This window comes from Protobothrops mucrosquamatus, unplaced genomic scaffold (assembly GCF_001527695.2).
Source record: "Protobothrops mucrosquamatus isolate PMUCROS unplaced genomic scaffold, P.Mucros_1.0 scaffold_217, whole genome shotgun sequence".
Classification (NCBI taxonomy): domain Eukaryota; kingdom Metazoa; phylum Chordata; class Lepidosauria; order Squamata; family Viperidae; genus Protobothrops; species Protobothrops mucrosquamatus.
This window is the reverse complement of record NW_015386293.1, coordinates 925,492-942,662: the sequence shown is the minus strand read 5'-3', so window position 1 is coordinate 942,662 and position 17,171 is coordinate 925,492. Positions and strand designations below refer to the sequence as shown.

At 51.6% G+C, this 17,171-nt stretch overlaps 1 protein-coding gene across 1 annotated transcript; it reads left to right on the top strand.

Moving 5' to 3' along the window:
- The first annotated feature begins 4,400 nt into the window (after positions 1 to 4,400).
- ARX (aristaless related homeobox) lies at positions 4,401 to 15,232 on the top strand. The gene is made up of 5 exons (XM_015827945.1): positions 4,401 to 4,593; positions 5,728 to 6,409; positions 9,065 to 9,110; positions 11,688 to 12,025; positions 14,992 to 15,232. Exons 1-5 carry the CDS (start codon positions 4,401 to 4,403, stop codon positions 15,230 to 15,232), a joined length of 1,500 nt encoding a protein of 499 aa, XP_015683431.1.
- The last annotated feature ends 1,939 nt before the right edge of the window (positions 15,233 to 17,171 follow it).

Here is a 17,171-nt window from a genome sequence, read left to right as displayed (position 1 = left end):
ATTGTTTGGCCTAGCCTTAGAACCTGGCACATCCTCCAGGCTAGGAAGAGCCCCATCAGCACTTGCCTTGTTTCCAATCATTTTGCATAAGAGCCTTGCCCTATCCAAGGGCAGAGCTTTGAACTGAAAGTAGAGGAAGACGCTCTTTCTCAAATCACTAGCAGAGGTGTAGGGTGCAGAGGAGCTGAAGTGGAAAGCACCACCTAAGGCTGTTCATCTCAGCCAAAGCATCTTGTTCCTGCCTCACCCACAGCTGTCAGTATCCCAAGTCTGTTATCCTTCCTTGGCATCTGCTTTGGTGGGCGGAGGAAAAATCTTACCTCCTCCGAGTAAAACTCTTTATAATTTTGTATCATTTGGATCATTGCAATATTGTTTTCCCTGCACTCCTCCAAAAGCTTACAATAAGACCCTTCAGGGTTAAATTAGGATTGGTGGAGGGGAAAATAGACGGTTAGGAAAAGGAAGTTTGCAGGAAGGCAGGAAGGGGTTGAGAATCCAAAAGATAAACATGTGCAGGGGAAGGATCACCTGGTTGTAGGGGATTCCAGAAGCGGATAGATCGACCGCATCAGTTCTGCCTTTCGCCTGGCTTGTTAATTGTTCTGGTGTGTGTGGGGGGGGATCTCTAGGGAGGAAGTTGCTGAAAAATCCTCAGGAATATCGAGGTCCAAGTTATCAAATGCGGGGCGCTGGCTGGAGCCTCCGCCTCCCGCGGCAGAAACCCCTAGATTCGAGATGAGCCGCTTCTCGGCTTCCCGGAGGGAGAAGTGGTAGACGGGGCTGAATTTTCAGCTTCTACCACACCTACGGTGGAAGCAGACCCAAAGATGCTTTTTCACAGGGCAACTGGACTTCCTTGTTTTTCTTTGAAGACGTTTCGCTTCTCATCCAAGAAGCTTCTTCGGAGAAGCCAAACGTCTTCAAAGAAAAACAAAGAAGTCCAGTTGCCTCGTGAAAAAGCAACTTTCGGACAACTGCGACCTGGATGACTGAGAACCTCCATAGCCATCTAGCAGCAGAGCCTTCTCTTCAGCCAGACAGGCCCCTGTCAGCAGGCCCGGGGCAAGCTGGATGGAAACGCCAAGGAAAAAAGCGGCAGCTTTGCGCCGACTTAAGCAAGCGAATAACTAAAAGAAGTAAACGCGGACAACTCAACGGAGTTTCATCCCCTTCGGCTGACTGAACGTTAAATGAGTTTTTCCGAAAACTATCGAGTGGTTCACTTTCACGTCCCTTTCTTGCCTTGCCCCGATCGTTCCCGCAGGTCAAATTGACGTTGGGAGTTTGGAGAGGCCCGTGGGAACAGGATGAGGGGCAACAGAGTACTAACCACGGGATTCAGCATTTTGGCTATTCGGAGGCGAGCCTGTTATTTACTCATCCAACCGGGGTGGGGGAGAGCCAGATCGACCCCTGCCGAGCCCAGAGAGCGATGGCGGGGCCTAGAGGCTGCTCCTCCGGCGCGGTGGGCTCTGGGGCAGCCACGCAGCACTGGGAGCTTGGCGGCGTCGGCGGTTGGATGCGCCGACAAAAGCGGGCCGCTCGGCGCCGGGGACCGAAGGGCCGCCGCCTGCCCTGAGGCCACGTTAAGAGTGGCTTAGAAAGGCGAGGGTGAAACGGCTACCGCGAAACAAAACGCTTCCGCCAATTGCCAATTCGCCGGGGAGGCGGGAAAAGAAAGGCGAATGCGGGGCGGAGGAAATTGGCCCTCGGATTGGAGCCTTTCCGGCGGGGCAAAGGGCGCCTGAGGGCAGGCCGGACTGACGCTCTACTGACCCAGATCGTCCTCCGCCGGCCTCCTCCTCCTCCTCCTCCTCCTCCTCCTTTCAGGCCTCGGCGCTCGGGCCGGGCGGGAGCGGGGTTCAGGACTCCTCTGGCCGCTCCCTTGAGGGGGGTCGAGGGAGAGGAAGAGGCGCAGAGCAAAGCCGCCTCCGCGGGGCCCTCGCGGAAGGCCTCGGAGAGCCCTTCTACGGGCAACCGGGCTGCCTCTGGCAAATAAAATTCCCTCGGCAGGCAGCGATTGGTCTCCCGAGTTGTTCGCCCTTCGGGAGGAATTGACGCTTGCCGCCCGATCCCGCCCTTCCTTCGGGAACGTCTCCCCCCTCCGCCCCCCTGCCGCTCCTCTGGAGGAGGAAACTGCCGCGGTGGGGTCGCCTCGTCCTGAAGAGTTCTCTCGAGAAGGACTTCGGCGTTCAAGTTTCACTTTTATAGCCGGGTCGGGGCCGTTGCGCTTTGGGCTTTGCAGTCCGAGGTTTATAGGGGCTTCTTGAAAAGTCCCTAGGAAACCCCTCTCCGCACGGGTTGGGGCCAAATGTTGCCTATAAAGGAAAAAGACTTTTCCAGGGCAGAGGAAGGCAGGCCGCTTAGGAGATGAAACCAAGCGCCGCCGAAACCGCGGCGCGAAAGTATCCCGCGGAGAAAAGCAGCTGGGAATCGCGGCGGGCTGCGCATGGAGCAGCTGGGGTGGAGGAATCGAGAGGAGAGCTCTTGGGGGGGACGAGCCTCCTGGGAGAGTATTAGGGTAGCGGGCGCGGTGCTCCCCACCCCCTTCCTTTGCTTCTCTACTTCGCCGCGAAACAGTTTTGTCGCCGCGGCACCGGAACGCTGCTCTCCATTAGCATTTCAAAGAGTCATCCAGATGTTTATTACAGTAAAAGAGGGCGAGTGCACAAGAGAGATCTCAATTATAAATCCTTGTATTTTTAAATACGAACTGTAAGCGATTCGAGTAGGTGCCTTTGCAAAAATTTTGACATGCTCGGGGAGGGAGGTTCAGTGAGAAGAAAACCAGGTCTGGAATTTTTCCCTGTCCCAAACCTGGATTTCAACCACAGTTTCTTTGCTTCTTGCTACCCTCTCAGCCTGCTTTTCTCTCTAGAAGGTAGCGGGAAAACTTGCCCGATAAAAATAACTGCAGAAATTTGCACTCTTTGGCACTGATCCTGACCCTCCGAGGAAAATACCCAGTGACCTTCAGTTCCTAATCCATTAATATTTCCCAGACAGTCGCTTTGAAACAAGATGTCATTGACCCCATTAAAATTTGTTTCTTTAAAAATGAACTTGCGCCATCGAGGAAGCCCGCTGGAATTATCCATCAGTTCCTTGCAGTGCCTAAACTGTTTCTGATCTCGGCTCGTTTCGGTTCTTCCCCAACTTCCATTAGCGAGGTGGGTCGAATTCACGCCCCGGGAAACAGCAGCGAAAACGTCTAAATCAAAAAGAAAGAGTTCCTATTTTAGAAAAGGTGAAAGGGTTTTCCCAACTGCCCAACTTTAATCTTTAAGCAGGGAGGCTTGGTCTCTGTCTCAGGGGTGAACAAGCCCTAAAGCTGGTTTCCAAATTCCCCCGTTTTATTATTTCAGCGAAGGCACCGTTTTGTACCAACGGTGTTCGTTTTTAATCTTAGGTAGATCTGGACTTGCCTTGGGAAGGAAGGAAGGAAGGAAGGAAGGTTATGAAGAACTGCTTTTCATAATTCCTACCCATAGCGATTAAAATTACATATTACCAACACACCACAAAATCCGTAATGTGATCTGGTTTGGATGACGAGCCAAGTTTTCCCCTATCAACTTGTCGGCTGCTTTATCCTCTTAATTGTAAATGTTTTTGTCTAGATAAATATTGCTGTGTGAACCTTTACGGTCTGTGTACGTACGTTCTCATGTAAAGGATGAAATTCTAAACGAAGTGCCCAAGAAATAAATACGATCGATTTCTGAATGGGTACGCGCGGGTTGCACTCTAAATATTTCCCTTACTATTAGTTTTGCTTTGTAAAGAAAATAAGCGACTGAAAGTAATGATTAATCCATTGATTCATTCAAAAACCTAAGTCTCAACAATTTATTTCTTAAAATTAATAATGGGAAGATGTCTTGAATATTGCAATTAAGCTTGTAAGCAAAATATAATCGAAGCAAACAAGTTTCTACGTTTAGTCAATGCAGTCGAGATTTGTTGTACTGAATTACACGGGATAATCCTACCCATTCCTTGTAGCATTCGGGGAGGGGGGGTCTTTTCCTTTTCATGGAAAAAGTGATTCAGTTCTTCTTGCCAGCTGCAGCAAGAAGGGTGTCCAGGAAAGCCACCCAACTTGGTCCAACCTATACCAATCCCCTTCTCCTCCACGATCCAGGCCGCATTTTGCCTTGGGCTGAAGCCAGAGGCTGCCCAGCCTCTGGCAAGAGCCAATCAGAGCGCGCCTTCCAGCACGTGGAGGAGAGGGAATCAAGAGCCCAGCGATTGCAGTGCAGTCACTACCCTGGTTCCTCGTGTCCTGGGCAGGAAGAGGGGCGAGCCTCAGCTGCTGCTTAGTGGGGGGAGGGGTACCAGCCCCGGCCAAACTTCAACCCCCGCACGGCCCGGGAGAGTACAAGCAAGCCAAAGCCATGAGCAGCCAATACCAAGAGGAGAGCTGCTCCGAGAGGCCCGAATGCAAAAGTAAATCGCCAACTTTGCTCTCCTCCTATTGCATCGACAGCATCCTGGGCAGGAGGAGCCCTTGCAAGATGCGGCTGCTAGGAGCAGCTCCTAATCTGCCGCCTCAGGCCAACCGGACGGAGCCGGACAAGGCCGGGCAAGGTGAGAAGGGGTTAAGATCGTGAGGAAAGGAGGGTGGAAAAGGGAGGCAACACAGCTTCGAAGAGATGAGAGGCAGACCCCTGCCTTGCCCGCAGTCCTGGATATCGACTGACCTCTTCCACTCCACCCTTGGCCCAGGGACTGCGTGGGGAGGGCGCGCTTCTAAGTAGCCGGGTCACAAACTCGGGCGGTCCCAAGTTGAGCTGTCGGGCAGCTGAAGGCCGAATCGCGTTCCAAAGATCTCCGCTCCCCACGGGCTCCGTTGTCTCCCTCTCCCTCTCCGGTGCAACGGGCTGAATCCCGGCAGGGTTTACGCTACTCAGGGAGAAGGGGCGGCGGGGGGGGGTAGATGCAAAACCGAGGGTCTCTTTTTCTGCGCTCCTCACTTTACGGGTTTGTGTGGGTGGCGTTGTGGTGGCAAATATCAACCGCTGCCAAGAGTTCTGTGCGTGTATTTTCTCCAACTTGGCAGTCCCTTTGCCCCCCCCTCCAGGCCTAGATTAAAAACGAAGCGCTCTTTGGGTGACGGGGGGGGGGGAGCACACTCCAGTTCAGTGTCCAAATCTTGTAGGAAATTGGATGTTCCGTTCTGATTTTCTTCATGAGGGGAGAGAGGAAGAGAATTCGGCTTCTTCTAAGCCACTTTCTCTCCGGTCTGGAGTTTCAGGTCGGTTTCAAAGGCGGGTCTGTCTTGCTACCTCCAAAGAAATGTGGAAATTAATTTGACAGAGCCCCGTAGGTGTCAGATGCCAGCTGCAGGAGAGAGACCCCCTTTACTTGATACTTGAAGGTAATAATGTTTGGAATCAAAACGAGGTTGGGAGATGTTCTCCGGCAATGCTGTTTGCTGCAGCTGCTTTCAAATATAAGCTTGGTTCTACATTCTGTAAAACCTGCCTGAAATCTGTAAACGAACAAAACAGACTTTGTATGTTATTACAGAAAGGGGGAATTGCCTGGATTCTAACGGAATTCCTTTGGGCTCTATTGACTCAACCTAGACAGCTGAGGAGGAAGATGGGCGGGTTGGGATGATTCGCGCCGGGACTTTTTGCAGGGGGGGGCTCTCGCCAAGAAGCCCATCTGTAGCTACTGAACTGACGACCCGTGCATGCATGTCTGTGTCTCTGGCAGGACCAGGCAAGGGCAGCCCGCCCGGGTTCGAGACGGGCGAGCTGCATCTGCCGCCCAAGCTGCGCCGCCTCTATGGGCCTGGTGGGGGCCGACTGCTGGCGCGGGCCGAGGCAACCGCCTCGTCGTGGGACTCCCTCAAGATCAGCCAGGCGCCACAGGTCAGCATCAGTCGAAACAAGTCCTACCGGGAGAACGCGCCCTTTGCGCGAATCGCTCCTACCCTCGACGACTTGAGCAGTCCTGGAGGTGGCGGCGCCCCCGACGGCAGGTCGGGCCGAGGGGAGGAACTGCTGGAGGAGGACGAGGACGAGGAAGAGGAGGAAGAAGAGGAAGAGGAGGCCGAGGAGCTGGACGAGGAGCTGGATGAGGACGACGAACTGCTGTCAGAGGCCAAAGACGCCCGGCGGAGCTCGGGGCCCGCGGGTGGGACTGGCGTGGGGCCTGCGGCGATGGGAAGCGAAGGTGCCGGCGGCTCGCCCAAGGAGGAGCTGCTGCTCCCTGCCGACGAGCTGGCCGACGGCAAGGATGGCGAGGACAGCGTGTGTCTGTCGGCGGGCAGCGATTCCGAGGAGGGGCTGCTGAAGAGGAAGCAACGCCGTTACCGCACCACCTTCACCAGCTACCAGCTGGAGGAGCTCGAGAGGGCCTTCCAGAAGACCCACTACCCAGACGTCTTCACCAGGTAGGGAATGAACCGCTGAGACAAGGTAGCCTCCGAGCGGCTCTAGGGTGGGAAGGGGTTTCTAGGTCAGGAGGGAACGTGGAAAGAACTCTTAGGGTCGAGGAAAGAGAGCTGCAGGGTCAGGAGAGACGGATCGATGGGGCAGAAAATCCTCTGGGGCGAAAGTTTTTAAAGTTTCGGTTTTTGCACCGACGCGATCAGAAGGAGGAAACAGCTAGGCATAAAGAAAGGGTACTGCAGGGCTGGAAAGAGATTTGATAAGAAAAGGAGATGCGCGTCTTCTTGGATCTTCTTCGGATCGTCCTCCACAAAACTCACTTTCGTGCCCCGCTTCGCTTCTCCCTTCCGCTATTCCCGTACTTTGGGAAGTCACCTTTCCCCAGATTCAGCGGCCTTTACGAGTTAGCCTGCCCGGCTCTCCGCTGGACTTCGGGCGTTAAGCTAGTCTGCCAAGGACAGGTGTGGCCGAATTTTTGGCCACCTCGTTGCCAAACTCCAATCTATTTTTGCCCTGATCCTCTGGCTAGTCTGTCAGGTATCAGTTTCACAGCTTTCCGTTGAAGCTGGAAAGCTGCCCTCTCAATGGAAGCCACATACATACACATAGGAAAAGATCAAAGTTTTCCGCTTTCGAAGGCTAAAAATATGGAGCGAGGCGGCAGCGTTGGGCCAGAGCGTTTTGGCAGAGTCTGCAAGGGCTGGCTTGCCTACTCGCGGACGGAAGTAATTTCTGGACGGGGTCTGGAAAACAGGAGATGGAAAAAAAATAGAGGGGGGGGGGAGCGGACGAGAAAGTGTTGCTATTCTTTCGATGCGCCTCAACTTAGAAAGGAATCTCCCGTCAAGCTGAGAACTACCGGTCTTCTCCTGAAGCGCTGGGCGGAACTTTCGGTCCCAACCTCCATGCAAAAGTAAAATGGCTTCCTAAATGTTTGCATCTTGAGAGGGAAAATCTTCGCCTTTCCTTAGCTTCAGATTTGCTTTGGGGTGAGCTTAATTCATCAGAAAACAAGCAATTCCTGTATTAGCCCTTCCGAGATGATAACTATTTAATTAATAATATCAATCAATTAAGTATTCAGGCCTTTCTTTGGGAATTCCTTCCTTCATTTTTGCAGGAGCCCAAATGCTCCCAGTCTATGGCCAACAGACAAGCAAAAGTAGGCGCTGCTCATCCAACTCAGCCCCTTCCCTAAAAGCGTAGCGATTGGGAGGGGGGGGGGAGAGAAAGATACTCGTGCTGAACTGCGAAAGGCGTGGGATTCTTTGCCGGGGGAGCTCTTACTCTACCAAGTTCGTAGGCAATTTTCCCGGGTGCGAAGAAATTGATTCTCCATCTGTAAAGTCAGCAGTTTACTCGCTCTTCTCCTTTTTTATCAATTGTCTGGGATTCTTCCTCTACTTTTCTTCTCTTCTGAGGAAGAGAGGAAGAGGGAGAGAGGGGCGCCTCTTTAAATTCGTTAACCTGCCACAGCGCGTATTATTTCCGCGGGAAGAGGGGCTGCGTTTGGATGACGGAAAGAAACCGAGGGATCCCTTGCTAAGGCGGTTTCTTCGCTAGCGTTTTATAGCCGCTTCTTCTGTGCCAGTCAGTCAAACTCGGTTGTGGGGCTACAATGCCCGTCTTCGTCGCTGATACGCAAGCTACCTTTCTAGACTAGCCAGAACCCAGAAAATCGCCCCGCCTTTTCACTGAAAAAGGGTCAGCGGAGCACACCAAGCAGCCTCGTTCCGGTGCCCAAACCGATGAACAGGGGGGGATGTCGGTTTTTCCACTGCCCCGGTCGCACGTCAGCGCACAAATGCGCCGGGTTCTTTAAATCGTTCCTACAGATCGGTCCGGAGGCTCCCTTTTTGGCAGCCCGAAGGCGCTGGCTATTTTTTCTTCTCGAGCCCGGCCAGACTCCCACTTTGGCCGGCACTGTGCTTTTCTTCCGAGCGGAGGGGAGAGCCAATTATCCCGGGAGTCGTCCGGATTCGAAGTAAACAGATTGTGAGCAGTTTCCTAACATCCTAATGGTTTCCGATTTGCTTTAATTGTTGCAATAATCACCCTCAATGAAGGGCTCGCGTTGCAGCTCAATGGGTCTCCCCTGTGCTGCCGCGTGGTATTTGGAGGTGGGAGCCTTCGTCAAAGGCCTTGGCTGGAGATGCCAGAGGGGAGGTGGGCTGGGGCTTGGCTCCTCCTGGGGAACTGCAGCCCTCTTTCGCACCTTCTTTCTCTGTGGAGAAAAGGGGAATAGTAAGAAAGTAAATTGAGCTTGGGGGAAAGCAACAGGTAAAGCCTGCCTGGGCTTTTTGATACCAGCCAGCGAACGTGAGGCTTAGGGCAAAGTCTAACGAGAAGGCTTAGGATAAAGTATTTCCTTCTGTGACCCAGGAACGGGAGAAGAAGGATAGGCCAGGGAAACCTCAAAATGTGGGATATCCCACCACCACCAAAAGACTTCAAGGCAAAAAGCAGGGGGGGTAGCCTGAGGTGGAGCTGGGCAGATGGGGTTCGCTTTGATCTGAGCAAGGGAGGAGGAGGAGGAGGAGGAGAGGGCAGAATTGAACCTTGGCCTTATGGAGTTTCTACCTCACTCTCACCCCACTGGGTCTACCTGCTCCCAGGTTTTCACCTGAGCACCTGTCTTGTACTTCTTTCCCTCCCAGGGAAGAGCTGGCGATGCGCCTGGATCTGACTGAAGCCAGAGTGCAGGTGAGTGTGTGTGTGTGTGGGGGGGTTGGAAATTGAAGAACCAGGTATCAGTTGGGCAGGGCAGTGCTTCTCCAATTTTTTTCCCAAGACAATGTCGAGGAGGTCCCCAACAAAGCTTCCTTTCTTTCCCCACTGCAATGAACACCTCCTGGCAATTTTTAGCCTCTCCCAAAATATTTCAAAGGGCAAGCCAGGCACGTTGGTGCAAGAGCAAAGAGGACTCAGAAGAGAACAGGGGGTTCCCTTCTCAACCCCCACCCCAATCTCTGAGAGCCAACTACTGTTCCTGTTTTCCTTTTGGGCTTGAGCATGCCATTTTATTCAAGTAGGTTTGGGGGGGGCAGAGTTGCCTCTGCAACAGTGCAGAAGGCCAACCATACCCCCAACAGATGGCTTGGCCTTTGGGCTCTGCGCTGAGCAAATCACTTTACACAGAAAGCCAAGTGCAGCAAAAGCATCATAAATTCCATATGGCTCATTTAATACACAACAGCTTCTCGCATTAGAGGAGTAATGAAGAGCCCAGTTCCCTCCTCTCTGTTGACACATTTCTCTATTGTCAAACAGAGATGTGACAGCAACTCAGGATTTTCAGCTCAGGGGAATGAGTCGTGGGAAAGTTAAATAACTAAAAAAAAGAGAGTGAACAAGAGCCTGAGACGACCCCCCCTTCCCCTCATCACCCATCTTTCTTTCTCACCCTCCCCTTCGTTCTCATTCATGGGAGACGATGTAATTAAGGAGAATATGAATTATTAGAATCCCTTGGTTTACCTTTGGGTATACCCAGACTTATTAATTCAATAAGAGGCAGAATTTCCAGCGGAGGGGGACATATTGTTAATTGAGTTGGAAACGGGAAAGGCGTACTGGGGGATGCCAAATTTTTCATTGCCTTAACGTTCAGTTTCTGGGCTGGCTGTGGTAGGGCTATAAAGAGGGCCTTCTTGGAGGTGATCAGAGCAAATCAGGAGCTATGCAAGGAAGTTACAATTTTTGCCAGCTATAATGTTTTCCTTCTTTCTCTCTCTTTCCCAAATTATTTTATTTGGTGGAGGTGGAATCAAAATTCTTAGAGAGCAAATTCTCACCTCCTGTTCCTTTCATTGTTGTAATTGTTAATGTGATTGTGCGACTTAAGCTGTATTGCTTTAAAACAGGACAAAAGATGCCAATGGCTGATATAAAGTAACATTAGTTACTTTATGGAAATTCATTCACCCAAATTTTGGTTAAAAAAACGTAGGAACCACAAAGCTTTCTCTTTTGCTCTTTCTCAAGAAAGAACTAGACTAGAGGAAGGGCAGACCTGCAGAGATTGTTAATGAAGCTGCAGATGAATAGCTGCAAAAGATTATTTACTATTATTATTTCTCTCAAGTATCAGAGTCCTTAACATATTTAACCTGCCACCTAAGTTACCAAAAGCATTCAAGAATTTGCCAAATATTTGGCACTGAGAAAGGGAAGGATAGAGAAAGTTACATGTAAAGTTTTAAAGACATCAGGAAACATTAGATATTGCTGATTGAATATTGTAGCATATGTCTTAGTAGTATATACTTCCCATTCACTATCCCCAGTCATTGGCGATGCTACCAGAGGATGGATGGGAATGCAGATCTAGATCAGATCAGGCAGAAAAAGAAACTCCTCCAATAGAGAACTAGTAACAACGAGCCTATTTCTACTAAGAGAAATGTATTTTAAAAGGTCATTCCGGTGGCTCAGCCTGCTTTAAAGGGACAGCTAAAGAATAGATATTAGCAAAACATAAATGATCAGAATAATTTATTGCTTATATATCTCCAAGAGTTTCCTTGATACATGGAAGACAGGGGGAATGGGGTATATCTGCCAGTCAGGGCTAACAGCCTAAATCCTCCCCAAAAGGTAAACGAAGAATTGCTGTATTAATGATATCATAAAAAGTAGTTCTGTCCAGTTGGATTTTTACTTTTGAATAGGAAAACTTGAGAATAAGTCAATGTATGCCTCCATCTGTTAAAATCTTTAATTTAGATGTCTGCACCACTGATTTGACAGGAAACCATGAAAAATCTGCTCAATATCTCTTAAATTTAGCTGACTTTCTACCACTGCGAGCCTTTGTTTTGGATTTAGGCAGAGTGAAAGAGCTTTTGATCCATTCAGCCCTGCAGCCTTGGCTTACTTCTCTTGATAGATAAGAGGACCAATTTGCTTTGTTTCCTTCTAAAGAACAGATGAGAGACCCACATAGTCTATTAGACAGATTTCACAGCTGCTTCCAGGCGGTGGAGGCGTCTTTCTTTTTAACCACTGCCGGAAAAGTAGAAACGCGCTAGATTACTCGGGTGGCTTTCTGGATGAAACCACCCAGGCAAGCTTTGCGGCTGAATCCCCTCTTCCCCTGCTGGACGGGTCTGGCGAGGTTAGGAGCCGGTCTCTTGTCGGCTCTCCTCCGCTGCAACGCCTCAGGGCGGCCCGGAGGCGGGTGACCGGGCTTCTGAAGATCGTTTGCTGGCCGCCGAGGAACAGGAGCGGAAAGGGCCGCGCTTACTAATCGCCTTGCCCTTGTTTTCTTTTGGCTTCCAGGTCTGGTTCCAGAACCGGAGAGCCAAATGGCGGAAGAGGGAAAAGGCCGGCGCTCAGAGCCACCCACCCGGCCTGCCTTTCCCTGGCCCGCTGTCGGCATCTCATCCGCTCAGTCCCTACCTTGATGCTAGTCCTTTCCCTCCTCACCACCCAGCTCTCGACTCCGCCTGGACGGCCGCCGCCGCCGCTGCCGCCGCCGCCGCCGCCTTTCCCAGCCTCCCGCCTCCACCGCCGGGCTCTGCAGCCTTGCCCCCCAGCAGCACCCCGCTAGGCCTCAGCACTTTCCTGGGAGCGGCTGTATTTCGGCACCCGGCCTTCATCAGCCCGGCTTTTGGCAGGTAAACTCCCCCCCCCCACAAACTGGTCAGCGGCGGGCCGCAGAAGAGGTGCTGAACTTGTCCTGCCGCACAGTGGTAAAGTGGGGAGGGGGGAGTCCCTCGGAGTACGCATGTGCCGCGTAGACCCAGAAGCACCCATTTCTGAAGTCAAAGGGGCGGAGCTAGGAGAAAGTTGGTTCTTGGGGAAGATGGTGGAACCCTTTCGTCTAAGGCAGGGGGTAGGCAACCTTGGCTCTTTTATGACTCGTGGGCTTCAACTCCCAGAATTCCTGAGCCAGCATGGCTCAGCTTGGAAACCTCTCCCTTTCCCCTCAGCATGGTTGGCTCAGGAATTCTGGGAGTTGAAGCCCACGAGTCATAAAAGAGCCAAGGTTGCCTACCCCTGGTCTAAGGATTTGGAACACGGACTTAAAAAAAAATACATTCCAAGAATTCTCATTGCCAAGATTACGTCCATGAAAGTTGAAGGGGGGGGGGCGATAGATGTACTCTTTTCAACCTCCCAGATTTGCTGCCCAGCCCTGGCTGCGAATACTCAGAAATTTAAGTTCTCTGTGTATCCAATATAGGCTTGGCTGCGGTAAGAATGGTGGTCCAACCTGTTCACCTCAAGTAGCTAAATAATTCCATTTGGGAGGCTGTAAGAGTTCAGTCTCTTTGGGGAGAGTTGCACATTTCAGGAGTTCCCCGCCTGGACACTCCTGTTTTTAAAATTATGGATTTGGAAAAAAAAACTTGAGAGAATCACGTCTCATTTTCTATATTCTAATTGGACAGAGCAATTTATAAAAGCTTTGGCAAGCGCGTTTCGACGATTTAAGTTTAAACGTACCTGTTAGAAGTTGCGCATCCCCCTCCCCCAATGATCTGAGAGTTGGTAATTATTTCCCTGTAACAAGAATATATTTTACTTCAAATGTTTACAGAAAGAATCGCGATATACATTGACCTAAAGTGGGGAGAGGGAAATCATAGGTGGGCCATATGTAATTAAACTCAGTGCAAGGGAAAACTCAGTGTGTTCGAGAGAGGCGGCCAAGTTCCCTCGCTTGGAGGGCAGTCATCTGAATAGAAAAATGCAAATCAGGCAGGGGGAGGGGGGAGGGGAGATACTGTAGTTGCATTTCCTTGGATAAATTCAAACAATGAAATAAAAAGCCTGTAGCTAATTAAATAGACAACGAGACAGTGCCGGGTTTATTAAAACTGGAAAGATGAAAATACAAGGGAAATATTAACAGGAGAACAAAAGGAAAATATATTCATTGGGGTACGACGCCACTTAAAACAAAATTATCTCTTGCAGGAGGAATGGAAATCCAAGTTAAATTAAGATTTTAAGGGGCGGGGAATGTCTACCAATGAAAATGAAAATGTTTCTGCTTCCCCTCCACAAGTAGAGTGACTCGATTTCCCAAACGTTACTGGATTACTACGCCCCCTACCGATCACGCTGTTCCTGCGCTTTAATGCTTTTCTTTAAACCCTTTTAAGTAGCCTGGCGTTGCAGCTCGGCTCCCTCCCGCCAAAAACATTGAAAAGTCGCTGAACAGACCTTAATGGGCCGCCCTGCAAGTGAAGGAGCAGGGTGGGTGCAGGGAGAGAAAAATTCTCATCCTCTTGGGCGAGATTTCCCTTTGCTCTTAACAAGCAACGTTTTTAGGAGGTGTGCAGGCGATTTGAAGCGGCTTCGGTTTTTATCTGCTACATCTATCAGATTCCCCAGAGCTGCTGGACTAAAACTACCAGTATTTCCAACTACGAGGTTCCCAGTTGCTCTCGGCCACCCTTTTGCAGACGAAAGGCTACAGAAGTCTAGCCTAGTCAAGGCCAGGGCGGTCATTCTGAGTGGAACTGTACAAAGCCTCTCACTGAGCACGGCGGGTGGGCTGGGGACAGAGAAGCCACTCCAGAAGGAAACCAGGCGCCAGCCCCGGCAGCCCGTCCCAGAGCCTAGCCAGTTTGGATCTTAGTTGGTCCCTCCCGTTGCCTTCCGGGCCCGCAGTTCAATTCCTCGCCGCGCTGATGTCAGTAATCACCTCCTTGGTTAATGGAGAGCCCGTGTCTCTCGACGTGCCGGTCAAAGAGGGTCAGCTAAACAGCGGCGGGAGAAGCGCGGGCGAAAAAAGGAGCAGAGAAAGCATGTCGCAGATTGTGTCATTGCTAGGGATTGCCGGAGCGTAATTGGAGTTCCGCTGTGAGGCAATCCGCTAGAACGGCACTCCCCGCTGGGGAGGGGGATCTGCGCGGCAGCGAAGCCGAGAGGCCGGCGCCGCTTTGGGCATCCGGGCGCCGAGAAGTTTTTCATAAGACGGGAGGGGGGAGCCACAGACCGACACCCGGACTGAGAGGGCGAGCGCAGGTTCGGCAGACCCGCTAAGGACAATCGAAAGCCACCCTAGTCGTAGGTTGGAGGGAACGGGCGAGAAGTGCCGAGGCAGCCGGCGCCTGCCTCCTTGCCTGGCCTCGCTCTCCGCGCAAGCCAGTTTCGACCGATTGCTAGTTTCTTGAAGCGAGCTACTGTCATCAACACCCGGGCGACCCACCAACCAATAGACGCGACTCTGCCTGCAACGGGGTTTTCAATCTTCCTCTTTCTTGAGCCCCCTCCCACAACTTTCGGGTTCAGAAGGGCCCGCGAAAGATGTCCCGTCAGAAGCGCGCAGAGGTGTAGGCAGGAGAGGCGCCCTAAGTAGGGGAAATGCGGAATTCAGGTCCCGGAGGAGGCGAGAAAGCGGACGCAAAAAGAGACTTCCTCGCTCTCCTGCGATTTCCTAGACAGGCTCCTCCAGTTCGTGGTTGGCAAGTCGTCGCCTTCCCGACTTTTGAGGCTCTGAAAAGCGGTCTGTTCTGCAAAGCGAATAAACTGAAACCGATATGGCAGCCCCGCTCTCGCCGCCATAAAAGCAACTGCGGGAGTTTCGGCTGCCTTAAGACTGACTGTCCCGCGTCTCCTTTGCTTGCAGGCTCTTTTCCACCATGGCCCCGCTGACTAGTGCTTCCACTGCGGCTGCCCTGCTGCGACAGCCAGCCCCTGCCGTGGACAACGCCGTGCAATCGAGCGGCCTCTCTGACCCGGCCTCCGCGGCAGCGGACCGGCGCGCCTCCAGCATTGCGGCGCTGCGCCTGAAAGCCAAGGAGCACGCGGCGCAGCTCACGCAACTCAACATCCTCCCCGGGAACAGCGCGGGCAAAGAGGTGTGCTAAGCCGCTCCCGGGGGGTTGGTGGGCGAATCGGCCGAGGCAGGAATCCAAGACCAAAAACGGGAGGGAAGCCAGCGGACACACGCTTTCTGGAGAGGAACGGGCGGCGGGGAGGCGCCACTTCTGCGGCTTCCCTTGGGCCAATCCGCAGGAGCCCACCCGTCCTCGGCCGGCAGTTTTTTCCTTGCTACATCGGCCACTTGGTCAGCAAAGCACCTGCCCGAGTTGCGGGAGGCTGGAGAGAAGACCGGGAGGTCGGTGAGGTTGCTAAGAAAACGAAGGGCCGCGGAGGCCAGGCTGCGCTCTTCGCCTGGGCTGTTCTCACCGGCCCAGGAAAGGACCGACAACCGCAGATGCTTGCTGACAGGGCCAAGGCTGGGTCAAAGCCAAGTAGAGCACTTGGGGAGGGGCGGGTTCACCGATCACATCAACCAAGGGTTTTATAGCAAACCAAAGGGAAATATAACGCTAGCATATGGACTGTTTAAAAGTCACTATACTGTGATGCTCGATACTGTACATACCATTGTTATTAAAAAAATACGAAAAAAAGTTCAGAGCTTTGTATATTTGAAATGTTATATAATAATTGCACTCAGTGTAGTGTTTGTACAAGTTTGTCATTTCTGTAGATTTCTGTGTTGTAGATATTATGGGGGCCCTAGACAAATATTTATGTGCAAACTCTTTAACTTATTAATTGTAGAGTTTCCCAAAACCCCGAGAGAGAGAATGCCAACAAGCCAGAGAAAGGCCATCGGAAACGTACGTTTGTGTAATGTTGTTATTGCTCTCACTTTTCCTTGCGATCAAGTGGGAAAGTGTTACCCATAGAAAATAAATATATCTCTCTATATCCGCACGTTTATCAATAATTCAAAAAGCTACCTGGAGGTTCAATGTCATGGAAAACAACCATGCTAATAACAGGGAGGGGGGTGTATAAGCAGATGCGAAGGATTTGACTCCTTTACAGAATGTGGGGGGAAAGACGGACTTTTCATAAATGTTCCAGCTGATACATAGAAAAAGGCTTTGCCAAATTTTCCAACAAAAATTCTCAGATTTGGCTTTGGTTAGTCTAGAATCCCCACCCACCTTCCAAACGGTTGGCTAGGAATTCTGGAAATTGTAGTCGCAGAATAACTGGAAGATACAAAAGAGGGAAAGTAGGTCCTGAACTATGGAGTATGGATGTAAAAGGATACGGCCCAATCCTGCTCATGTCTGCTCAAAGGAAAGTCCCACTGAGATTTTTGGAAAGTGGGTGTAAGAACGAGGCCTAGGCAGGATCCAGTTAACATCGATAGGAGTAGCCGGCCGTCTCAAGTGCACTTACTGGGGAGTAAAACCAACCCAGCACAGTAAGAATTATTCCCAAATCAACATCTTGGCTATTCTAACAAGGAACATTTACTCCAACCTTTTCAATGGGCGCATTTTTCTTCCGCTTTAAATGTGAGCAAATATGGTAGGCACGGGCCTCTCCCCCCTCCCCTTTCTTTCCTTCTTTCGGCCGAAAATGTCTGTCCTCACAAGGGTGACTTTGGGAGGAACCTGGAAGGCTTCTGCTTAGCGGCCTCCGAGCAGGCTTGTAGATCAGGTCGCGGGAGGACGGCCTCTCCCGAGAGGCCGGGGCCAGCCGTGCACCAGCCCGCAACTGTGGGGAATGGGGAGTCGAAGGTGTCTTGGAGCCCGCCCGGAGCCCTGACACACACCCGCCTGCAGGCTGGGTGGGGTATGAAACTGAGGGACTGTCAGAGGCTGCTGGGCTTCGTGGCCGTTTCTCCCGCCTGGAAATTTGGCGGGACTTTTCAGGGCCGAGTGCCGAGGAACGAAGCGGAGACTTGCCACACATCGAGGTTTTTCTTTCCTTAATCCCAGAGGCGGGAAGAAAGATGGCGCTATTCTGCCCCAGCTATTACCGCTCCAGTGACAAGGA

Excerpts from the sequence above, each read along its gene's own strand:
- ARX (XM_015827945.1), top strand. The coding sequence starts at position 4,401 with ATGAGCAGCCAATACCAAGAGGAGAGCTGCTCCGAGAGGCCCGAATGC. Across the intron at positions 6,410-9,064 it reads TACCCAGACGTCTTCACCAG|GGAAGAGCTGGCGATGCGCC; the intron begins GTAGGGAATGAA and ends TTTCCCTCCCAG. Across the intron at positions 9,111-11,687 it reads TGACTGAAGCCAGAGTGCAG|GTCTGGTTCCAGAACCGGAG; the intron begins GTGAGTGTGTGT and ends TTTGGCTTCCAG.